We start from the raw sequence: 12,088 nt of genomic DNA on the forward strand, positions 1-12,088 counted from the left end.
CTTCTGAAAAGATCATAATTGAGAAAAGTTGATCTTGTAAAAAGATATGAATCGAGTAAAGTTAATCTTGTGAAAAGATTGTTTTTTGGGTTGGATTCCATGCGGATCTTGAGAGAGGGTTTATTCTCTGAACCATTGTTTTTGTTTATTTTTATTATTCTGATTTATTTTCTCCTTGCATCATGGAGCCACAATTTGATGTAAGGGCTTCATTCCAATATGGAAAAAGTAAGGCGCACCTAAAAAATCCACTAGTAAAAGTTGTTTTGATGTAATAAAACTCTTCAATTTATCATCTCGACCTCAAGATGTATGGATATAAAAAAAAAAGAGGATTTCAAACCTTGAAAATACTGCACTTTACAATGCATCATCTGCACCGTCTATTTTCAATAGTTTCAACTATTTATGGAGTGCTCGATTTGTCCCAATATTTGAGTTTAAATTTAATAATTAAGGGTGAAAATAGATTTCCAAGACATCGCAATAGTTTTTGACAAAAAAAAAAAAAAAAGCTTTTGATAGGGTTCGAAGTAGCACTTTATATATATTATTGTTTGAGGTTCTAACATGCACAAGAAAAGTATCTACTTTCTTTAATACTCATGGGCTATTCTAATATGCACAAGATTTTTAATACTATGTGGTAATTTTATGTTGGATATCAATGTTAAAGTTCTAAACAATCATCTTAAATTGCTCTTTTGCTCAATTTTTTTATCAAGTTCAAAAAAAAAATTTGTTTTTTTGCTCGAGGGAGCACATATACAGTGTGCTCCTATGGGCGGACACTGAGTAGTAATATTTTTTTAGGTAGTTATTTTTAATTCATGTAATAATAAGCCATAATTGTTCCCTGATATCATTGGTTTTGACCCCTTTCATGTTTTCAACGGGCACTGAATGGCCAATAGATTGCATGTAATCGATGTGGATTAGTAATCAGTATTTTGGAGTGGGGTAGGTAATTATTCTGAAACGAACTGTTTACTGTACTAGCATTTGTTTCTACACAGTATGCTACCAAGACCTCAACTGTCCAATGTTAACAGGAGGATTGTAGCGAGAACTAGCATAGTATAGAAAACCTTTCATTTTGGGTCCAGTAAACCCACCACCCACCACTGTCATGGTATTTAACATCCAGAAAACCACCAAATAAAGAAGAGAAGTATTCATGGTATTCAAGGGGACTTTTTACCTATACTACCCTCTTGTTCTATTCAAACCAGTCAAACTAGGCATTCCGATCTGCTTTTTAAAACACTGGGTCACAAAAAAAACGGTAATGAACTCGCTAACTAGAAAGAGGTGTCTCAATAGGGTCCAGTTTAGACACAGATATGACTTGTTAGATCCAAGATGCATCCAGCTCAAGTGAACTTGGACTTGATATGCCTCTACATGAGGTGGGTCGTGTGAAAATTATAGAAGTATGCATTTATTTTTGTTACAATATTTTTTTCCTTTTTATGTGTACTCATTTTAAGAAAGTGGTCCATTGTATATATTTCTTTCTTTAGCTGTACACAATTTTGTAACCCTATATATTAGAGCTCTTGTTTACATTTACTATAAGTTTTGAAATATATTTTCTATGGAAGTTTAAAGCCATATAATTTCTCACATGATATCCGAACCAGATTCTTCACCGTATCCATTCTTTCTTCACTGTGTCCATGCGCATCTAGGAATCCCATAATTGTTGGTCTTTATCACACCTGCGACTTTTCCTTCTCTCTGAATTCTAGGGTAGCCGATTATTCTTTGCTTTGAGGTTGGTCAAAAGGAAAAGTTTTCCATGTTTAGAGAGATGTGGATTTGCGAGATGGTGGATTTGCCCTTCTGATATTGCCTGTGCACATGAAGCATTAACTTCAATATTGGCTCTTGGTTTTGATGTGTCTTTTCTCTGAGCAAGTAAGCGAGAGCTCTCTGTCTCCCATTGAACCATCATTCTCTCTCTCTAGCATTCAAGCTCTCTTGGTTCCTTAGTCTCAAACAGTAACCAACTTCAATGAGCTCTTGTATCTCCCATATAGCAAGGCCCAGAAGAACTTTAGCACTTTGATGCCTCTGCTTTGGGGGAATGTAAACAAAGGATTTGCTAAATACCTCAATACAAGTCGAACCAGGCCTTAACTGAATAACCCGAGTTCCAAATCCATCTTTTGAAGCTTTCTCTCTCCATATCTAGAAACTCTGAGTCTTTGCTTTTTTTGGTTTCAGCAAGTGAAGGCCGCTTTGAACCCACCAAGGCCTCCGGCGTATTCGAGCTCATTGTTAACCTATCCACTTCTGAAATGGCCGATCTGCTCTATATGCAAAACAGCCACTGAGTCGTGTTTCGACTATCTGATCTGTCTATCTGTCGAGTCATGTTCCGACTCTCTGAACTGTTTTGGATCTTACTGTTATCGACCCCGAATCTAAGGTTCAACGGCGCTTGTTGATCCACCACTGATTTTTGTCGGCTTTTCCAAGTGTCTTATGTTTGATAATTGAATTTCTCAATTATGGTTGATGACCAAGTTTTCCATTATTCGATTATTTTAATGATTGAGTTTTCCGTTACTTAATCCTATTGGATGATGGAGTTTTCATTACTCCATCTTATGTAATAATCAAGTTTTTTTTTTTTCATTACCTAATCTTGTTTCTTTAGGAGACATGTTGATTTGCTGTTATGTGAGACAGCTCTGTTTGAGGCGTCGGTTTTTAAGGATCACTAATTTGCAGTTGTTCAAGCTTCTTGTATTCTTGTTTTGTTTTTAAGGCATGCCTTCATTTGTCCAAACTCAAGTAGCTCTCTCTTAACTCATCTTGAGTTTGAGGGGTAATTTGCTCTCTTTCAACTCATCTTGAGTTTGAGGGGGAGTGTGGAAATTATAGAAACCTGCATTTATTTTTTGGTACAATATTTTTCTTCTTTTTATATGTACCCATATTAGGAAGGTTGTTTATTGCATATGTTTTTTTCTTTAGTAGTACTTCTATAAACTTTGAAATACATATTTCATAGGAGCTTAAGACCCAAATATACATAAATACAGTTTTTGATATATCCAAACCCTTACCTGGATCGAGTCGACCTCACCCGGTTACGCTCGGCCAAATGACTAAGTTTCTTAAAATAAGTGATCTACTGATAAAACTAGTTTGGATGGATTATTTATTGAAAATATTTCAGTTTCTCTTCCCTGATGATTTGAAATAATATAATGCAACTTTTGATCAGGTCCAGCTAATCATGGGTACTCCCATTTCTGGTTTCTCTGCCCCATGCTATTCGAAGTGAACTGTGTTATCGTGAAAAAGCCCACTGGAAAATATATAACAAAAAAGAATAACACTTTCGCCTATCTCTTAATAAAGTCATGGGAGGTTCCAAACTAGTTCTTAATTTCATTGTAATTCAATGGAGCAAAACTAATCACTTTGGCAAATGGATAAGTCTCTAAAGGAAATGATCCAATTTAATTTTGTTGGGATCTAATGGAGCAAGTTTTTGAAGTAAATGATCGAATGGGTTCCATCATTTTGGGATTTAAATTCCCAAGATTGATCTTACAAAACAGAAAACTCTTGTTCCATGGGAAAATGCTAGTTGAATCAAGGCTCAAAAATAGGGAAATCAGGAATCATGACTGGTGAGGCCCTTTAACGTGTCGTAACTCGTAACGGTTTGAGTGCAGGAGAAAGTAGTTGGAAAATTTTAATGAGGTCCTAATCAGATGCCCTTCCCTTTCAAAAATGCATATTCGAGATTCATTGTTGATATGAAGCACATTAAGTCACCTTAGATGCATTTTCATATCAAATTCATGATTTTGTAGCTCAAAATATAGTGCAGGTTTGATGATCCGTAAAAAAGAAAGTCCAATTTTTTCTTATCAAATTCATGATTGTGGTGATTGAGATGACTGAGTTGCGAAATTTTAGTTCCAAAATCACCTTTAATTGTCTTACGAGGAAAACACATATCAACATTGAATTCTATATGTGGATTGACAATTGCACTGCATACCAAGATCAATCCTCATCCTGACATACCAAAGAAAAGAAAGAAGGGAACCATGTTTTTATCATGCTTGGTCAGTCCATAGTTATACGACTAGATATTACCATAGGGATTGTCTATAAAAAGACCATTTATCTTTTGTTTATGAAGCTCACTCATTAGATGCCAAATTGGATGGCTTGATGTGAGTCAGGAGGTCCGAGATTTTTTTTTTTGAATTGTGTGTCTATTTAATGATACTCTAACAACCATTCATACTGAAATTTAAAGAATAAAAATAATTGTTCCTCTATGTACAAAAGATAAATGATCTCTTTATAGACAATCCCAAAATCATAATATTACAAATATATCCATGACCTGAGGTGCATTGTTTTTCTTAGCTGTGCATTGCTTTTAAAGTGTGTGTTGTGCTTTATCACATATAATTGCAGTCAAAATATTTAAGAAATTGTCGGTCCAAGAAGGATGAGGACATTAAACTTTTTCATCTCATTCTTAAGTAAAGGAGGTGGGTTGTATTAGGTAGTAAAACTTTCCCCAAACTTCCATTTCAATATTAAAAAAATTGAGTGACTAGAGTGAGAGAGAGTTCATTCAAATTGAAAATATTGTGGAATTCGTTTTGTTATTCATTTATTTGTCAGGTTCGCATAGTGGTTTGTACTTGCTTTCTAGCTTATTAAATAAATCATCCCGGTAGATTTTTATTTAGGATTCTTATTTCCACGTCTAAGAGGGTTCATAATCTCAACGTATTGAATTTAGTCGTTTTACTCATTCTTCATTAATCTCTCTCTCTCAGCTCTCTATAGGCCTTTTTAACGTATTGAATTTAGTCGTTTTACTCATTCTTCATTAATCTCTCTCTCTCAGCTCTCTATAGGCCTTTTTACTTTTAGGTTCTTGTTTTCATTTAGTGGTGATTAGGATTAATTTGAGTGTTGGCTTACTTTTCGGTTCTTGTTTTCATTTAGTGGTGATTAGGATTAATTTGTCAGGTTCGCATAGTGGTTTGTACTTGCTTTCTAGCTTATTAAATAAATCATCCCGGTAGATTTTTATTTAGGATTCTTATTTCCACGTCTAAGAGGGTTCATAATCTCAACGTATTGAATTTAGTCGTTTTACTCATTCTTCATTAATCTCTCTCTCTCAGCTCTCTATAGGCCTTTTTAACGTATTGAATTTAGTCGTTTTACTCATTCTTCATTAATCTCTCTCTCTCAGCTCTCTATAGGCCTTTTTACTTTTAGGTTCTTGTTTTCATTTAGTGGTGATTAGGATTAATTTGAGTGTTGGCTTACTTTTAGGTTCTTGTTTTCATTTAGTGGTGATTAGGATTAATTTGAGTGTTGGCCGTTTCTTCTGTTAGTAGTTTTTTAACGTCAGTGGCAATAAAAACCATTTTTTTTTTTTCAAATAGTTAGTAGTTTTTTAACGTCAGTGGCAATAAAAACCAAGACCCATACCTGAAGCTCAAGTGGTGGACCTCAACCCCATTTCCACTTCCCTCTTTTTCTCACTAGAAGAAATGATGGTTTCTTTTTAAAGAAGAAATCTTTCTAAATATTGACATAATTTTTAGAGAAAACATTTTTCAACAAAAATTAACCAACTCCTAAAGATACTCTCAAGTAGGATTTTACCTAAAGGGAGTGAACATATGATATGCTTGCATGAGGGCATATAATCTTGTAGAAACTTCTACGGTGGTAGCATACAATGAAACAATTATTGAACATGACAGAAAAAAAACTATTTTTTTAATCGTTAGTGGCTTTTGAAGGCGTTAAGTGAAAATAGAAGTTTAGACCTTAGATGAAAAAAAAAAAACCTATTTTTTGACTCTGTTCCTTATAATTGAAGTTCACATGTTGTGATATTTTATTTCCAAGACTACGGGCAGCTCTGAAAATGGCATGGATTTTGAAGGAAGGACACGCCACCTTTTACTTTTGGTAAAAAATGATCCCAATGACATTTAGCTATTAGAAATGAAGTCGGATGGTTGAGGATGTGACCACGATCGAATTCAAAAGAATAATTTTTGAATTTTATGACATACTCTTATTTGCCTATTTTTACAAAAACGCGAGTGTGACTTTCTTATACCATAGTTTTGCAAAATTTTAGGTAAAATACAAATTGCTCGACGTATACAGAGAAATTACAAAGAATGTAGATCAATCTACTTTTTTTATTTTTTCAAAACTCCCCTTTGGTCAACCTGAATTTTATTTTTTAAATTTTTTTTTTTTCATTAGTAAGGCAGTGCCTTAAAGCTTGAGGCAATTTCTTAATAACGAAAAAAATAAAAAAACTAAAAAGAAAAATAAATTAAAATTGGGGTTGACCGAGGGGTAATTTTCAAAAAAAAAAAAAAAAAAATAGATCAATCGACCTTGTTTATAATTTCTACAATGGAGTATTTTGTATTTTAACTATAATTTTGCAATCTGTACGTAAATCCCTCGAAATATTATCACGAGATGAAAAAGCTTGAAGTAAATAGTAAGTTATAAAGCTAGCTGTTATTACCCAAATCTAACATGGCAGCGACAAGGATGAGCGCAGCTCATGAACTCAGGTATGTTGCCTCTTGGCTCGTCTTTCACCTCATACAGTGGTAGCAGGGGCTAGTTCAATAGATGGCACTATGGCCAAATGACGTGACTGTTTTGAAATAGAGAAATTTATGCCCATATTTATGTAAGTTTCTGCTATTATAATTTCAATTTTTTTTGTATTTTACACGGATCTTTTTTCTTATATTTTAAGTTTTTTCCAAAATAGTCTTAATTCGGGTCTTGATGATCCAAATTGACGAGATTCTTGACTTCGGACATTTTTTAAAGAAGTGTACGAAGTGATTTCACTTTGGACCTTCAAAGTTCAAAGTAAGTTGAAGCTTTCATCTAGATAATTTGTCTTTTATATGTATAACCCAATCTTATATAGTTTTGATCAATGAGACTAGAAGTGACGTCAATGCATACTTAGAACATTGGAGGGATGCTCTAGAATCTCAAGATATAAAATTAGCCGGGCTAAAACATATAGAATGCAAGTTTAGTAATATTAATTGTTGAAACAAGGAAGTAGTTAAGATTGATCGCCAATAAATACCTAAACGAGAATATTTTCGATACCTTGGGTTGAAAATTCAAGAAAATAGAAAGATTGAGGAAGATGTCACACATATAATTAGAGCTCGGTGGGCGAAATAGAGATATATGTGATTGTCGTATACCAATAAAGTTGAAGAAAAAATTATATAGGATAACTGTGAGACCAAATTTGCTTTATGGAATGGAATGTTGGATTGGAAAGAAACAATATACCCACGGAATGAGTATAGCAGAGATGATGATGTTGAGATGGATAACTAACATGACCTGAAAGGATATAATTCGAAATGAGTACATTCGATGGAACTTAGGTGTGGCTTTAATTGGTGATAAGAAGAGAAAAATTAGATTTAGGTGGGCATCCTATATGCAACGTAGACCCAATAGGGCACTAGTTAGGAGGTGTGATTTGTTTCAAGTGGAAGGCGCTAAAATGGCTAGGAAAAGGCTAAAAATATATGGATGGAAGTAGTGGGAAAAGATAAAAGGACTTATAATCTTAGTGAGAGCATGACCCTTAATAGAGCAAAATGGCGGAACATGATTTGTGTAGGCAACCCCAAATAGTTGGGATAAGGCTATGACCTCTGATGATGATGATCTCAGAGTGTGTAGATGCTTTGAGAATTAACGGATCATTGAAATCCCTATACTAGGTGCTTGACATGTGGGTTGAAACGGATAAGTTGGACTGGCATGATTAGTTAACAATTTGGACAATTGAAGTATTAATTGAAGTACTCAACTTCGGACCTTTAAGAAGTGAAGTGCAAGTATTTCATTGAATTCAGACTTTTTCATTGTCACTTCGAACCTAAGTGGGAGCATTTTTGGAAAATTAAAAAAAAAAGACAAAAAAAAGAAAAAGGAAGGGGGCTATGAGTATAACTGCATATGAAAAAAGATATTTGGAAATGGGATTGAGGTCGTGGCGGTAGCATCACTTGAGCCTCATCTACCGGTCTAGATTTTCATTCCCACTGTCACATTTGTAAACAGCTAATTATTCTGAAAACGGGTAGCGGCCTATATTCTCCACTGATCAACCCAAAAAAATAAGAAAAAATATTTATTTTTTCACAAATCCTGTGCCTTGTTATTAGTATTTTTTAGCTACACCTACACTGACTAAAATAAGTGGCACTAAGGAATTGTAGCATGACACTACATTAACTCACATACTGGGGACTCGATTATTCATATAATGAATAATAAAAAAATAAAGTAGTGGAGCCTTAGGTTTACTACTAGACCCCAGAAGCATGAAGCCTTTGCAAATCCTCCACCAAGTTCTCCAATTGGGCCCTCGAGCTACCTCCTGGGACCAGGGCTCGACAAGCCCTGGCTCGAGCCCTTTCTTTGGACCCGGGCTCCATAACCAGAGTCACGGCTCGAGCCAATGAACCTGGGTTCAGCACAGTGCCGTAGTCGCATGCCATTGTGCCGGCCCCCAGCCCATCGACTAACAGTCGTGCATTGAGGTATTGATCGGCGCCCATGGGCAAACCAACCATTGGAACTCCGGCCACGAGGCCCTCCAGCATTGAGTTCCAGCCACAGTGTGTAAGGAACGCAGCCACTGCCCCATGGCCCAAGATGCGAGCTTGTGCAGCCCAACCACAGGTGACAGCAAAGTGTGTGCCCGCTCGAGCCTCGAGTTCTGAAGGCACCAACCATTCCTCTGGCATTGCCCAGAGGAATGGTACCCCACTGGCTTTGAGCCCCTCTGCAATTGTGTCCACTTGTTGACTGCTCAGCGTGGCCTGCGTGCCGAAGCACACATAGATGACCGAGCCTTTTGCGTGACCCTCGAGCCATTCCTCTGCCCAGCTCCTCGCGGTCACTGTTTGTACCTGAGGGAGGAGGTGCACAGGGCCAACTGCCCAGATGTTTCCGCCGCTCCTCGATGACTTCAAGTGTAGCAAGTATTCGGCTTCTGCTTCCATGAACGAGTTGAACACGCTGCCATAGCTAGAGATGTTGGAAAGGAAGCACTCCCTGACTGAAACCCAAGCAGGGTCATGTTCGCCAGACTGCGCGGCCTTTTGGGCTTGCTTTTTGTAGGTTCGAAATAGGAGAGAGAGGTGACCAAAGGGGAAAGTAGGGGCACCTGGGATGTCTGAGATCGTTAATCGGGCAGAGCAGGGGATGGGACCGTGGGCCTCCGTGATGGATTTAATGGGCTCGGGCTCCGGAGTGTCATTGAGCCACAAGGAATGCAGAATGGAGATGACGAAGGCGCTGCAGGTGTAGAAGGTGAGGCGGGGGATGGAGAGCGAGCGAGCGAGCGAGCAACGGATTCTGTAAAGCCAAGGAATATGTCGGAGATGAGAGCAGTGGGGGTATGGGGGAGGCCAAGGATGAGTTCTCGGATTGGGTCGGCAAGCAAAGAGAGAGAGTGAATGATGGCAGAGAGAGTGTCGGGGTGGGGGGGAGGAGAGGGGAGACACACAGAGGAGATGGGGAGTGAGGAAGAGGATGCAGAGGAAAAGAAGGAAGAGAGAGAGGGGAGGGAGGGGAGGGCAAGGATGGTTATGCGGACGCCACGGGACGCAAGAGCGGCAGCAAGCAAAAAGAGTGGCCGGACATGGCCCGGGGTGGGGAAGGGGAAGATGAGGACATGGGGTGCTTCCATATCAGGAACCGAGGTCCGAGTTGGAATCGAGGATTGATCTGCTTCCATTGATTCGGGTTTCGATATCACCACAATCTTCACTAGGCAAGAGAGAGGTCGGTTGATCACACATACCCCTTCTCCTTCTCCTGCCTGTCAAACACAACACAGAGGTGCTTCTATTCTCTCTCACACACATAAGAGCGAACACAGAGGTGCTTATACTGTGGACATTCTCTCACCGTGTGCAATGGCTCTTTCTCATCTCACTATACTGCCCTTTGTCACCTCCTTGTTTTTTACTCTCTTCTCTTCTCTCCTCTTACCATTTTACCTTGTATCTATCTATACATTAATTTTTAGATACACCAAAGCCCAAAAAATAAAAGCATCTATTATTATCATTATTATTTCGAGGCTTACAGACTGTATTAGAAATGTAGTGTGTATCTGTTTCCATCAACACGCTTTCTATTTCCTCCGAGACTTCTAAATTTGGGAAAGACAAAAGCTAAAAATGGTGGAGAAATTGAAAGTGCCAGATTAGCTTTTCATTTAAGCAAGCATCAGGTTTGCATGATGCAGGAAAGGGCTTGATGCATACGTCAGTTGCACGGTGGCTTATATTCCACTGACTGCATAAAAAAAAAAATGGTACCTTCCCTTGTGAATTACCCCAAAAAGAAAAGGTTCCCATTTTCATCTCCAATAATAAAAATTTAAATTTTATAAATGTTTGACTTAAATAGATCTATAAAAATATGAAAATATTGAAAGTAGATGGTTAAAATAATGTGTTGCAAGATGTACTACTTTTTAGACTTTAAAACCTTTTTTTTTTTCCATATCCATTCATCTCAATGTTGACATGACCAATTTAGATGGTTTTCCAATGTCAAAATAGCTTTTTGCGAAAATATTTTTGGGGTACACCTTAATTCTACAATTTAAGGTTTCAACTTTATATAAACTTTTTTCTTCTATTAAACGCCTTCATATTTCAATTAAATAATAACTAAATCAAATGATACTCAAATTACTACCTTTTGGTCGACCTCGATCGCGATCTAGTCCAGCTGATATATATATATATATATATATATATATAAACAATAGTTCTATAATAATTTAATGCAATGATTTTATAATAATATAATGAAACAATCTTAAAAAACTATGTTAGGACCATTTGTTTGATCTTAACTTTCAATGGCTTCGTTTGTATAGAGCCAAAGCTCTAAACAAACAAAATAAAGAGCACCTTCAAATAATGTCAAGAAATATGGTTTCAATACTAGAAATCTTTGTGATAGCTTTAAAATATATTTTCGTCTTTAATTATAAAATTTAAAGCTTAAAAAATAGTGTAGATCGAACAGATCTATGAAAATTTGAAAATCTTGAAAATTGATGGTCCAAAAATGCATTATTTTCAAAACTTGAAATCCCTTTTTTTCTCATATCTATGCAACTTGATGTCAAGATGATCAATTTGAGGATATTTGGACATCAAAACAACCTCTTCTAGTGAAAATTTTGATGTGGGTTCTAATTTGATCATTTAGAGCCTTGGTTTTATATAAACTTTTCTAATTTTTAAATATACACTCTTTTCATTAACAATTAAAAATAAAAAATAAAAATTAAAAACGCATCCTTTGAAAGCTTTTTCTTTAGCCCTAGATAGTCCATTTTAGTAAGGTTCTTAGATCTTATTATCATTAAATATCGTGAATGTCCAAATGTTTTAGACGACCGGTTGTAGCACCACATCCAGGGCATCGCATGCACAAAGTCTTTTACGAGGCAATAGTAAAAAGGAAAAAGTTGATGTAAGATTTACGTTTTAAATTTCGAAATTAAGAAACACCTAAGAAATCCATAAAAAAAAAGTTGTTTTGATATTGGAATACCATCTAAATGACTTCAATTCCTAAAAAATTGTGCATTTTGCAAGCCATTATCTGGAATGTCAATTTTCCAGATTTTCATATGTTTATAAATTTGTTTGATTTGAGCTATTTTTGGAGATTAAAATTCTATAATTAGAGATCAAAACAAATTCTCGAGAATCCTAATAATTTTTTATGCCAAAATTGCTTCGTGTGACGAAGTTTAGAGGTGCGCCTTATTTTGATTGTTTAAGGTTGCAACACCATGTAAATTGCACCCATAGTAAAATTCTACTTTTTTGTATATCTTTTTATCAAATCATTGACTCTTTTTATTTTTATAATGGTTTTGTTTTACAATTATTTTTACAATCTATCTTCTTTTAATCTTGCTTTTTTGCTTCTTCTTTTTTCTCTCTTTTGTGTTCCT

At 36.2% G+C, this 12,088-nt stretch overlaps 1 protein-coding gene across 1 annotated transcript; it reads right to left on the reverse strand.

The window, feature by feature from the left end:
• Positions 1 to 8,317: 8,317 nt before the first annotated feature.
• Positions 8,318 to 10,080, reverse strand: LOC18433950 (flavonol 3-O-glucosyltransferase UGT89B1). Its single transcript, XM_088848983.1, is given in 2 exon segments — positions 8,318 to 9,635; positions 9,638 to 10,080. Coding segments are annotated over 2 exon segments (1,434 nt in total). The 5' UTR covers positions 9,836 to 10,080; the 3' UTR covers positions 8,318 to 8,399.
• Between the last annotated feature and the right edge of the window lie 2,008 nt (positions 10,081 to 12,088).

The sequence above is a fragment of the Amborella trichopoda genome, chromosome 10, assembly GCF_054954075.1.
Source record: "Amborella trichopoda isolate Santa Cruz 75 chromosome 10, AtrichopodaSantaCruz75HAP2 v2.0, whole genome shotgun sequence".
In the NCBI taxonomy this organism is placed as follows: Eukaryota; Viridiplantae; Streptophyta; class Magnoliopsida; order Amborellales; family Amborellaceae; genus Amborella; species Amborella trichopoda.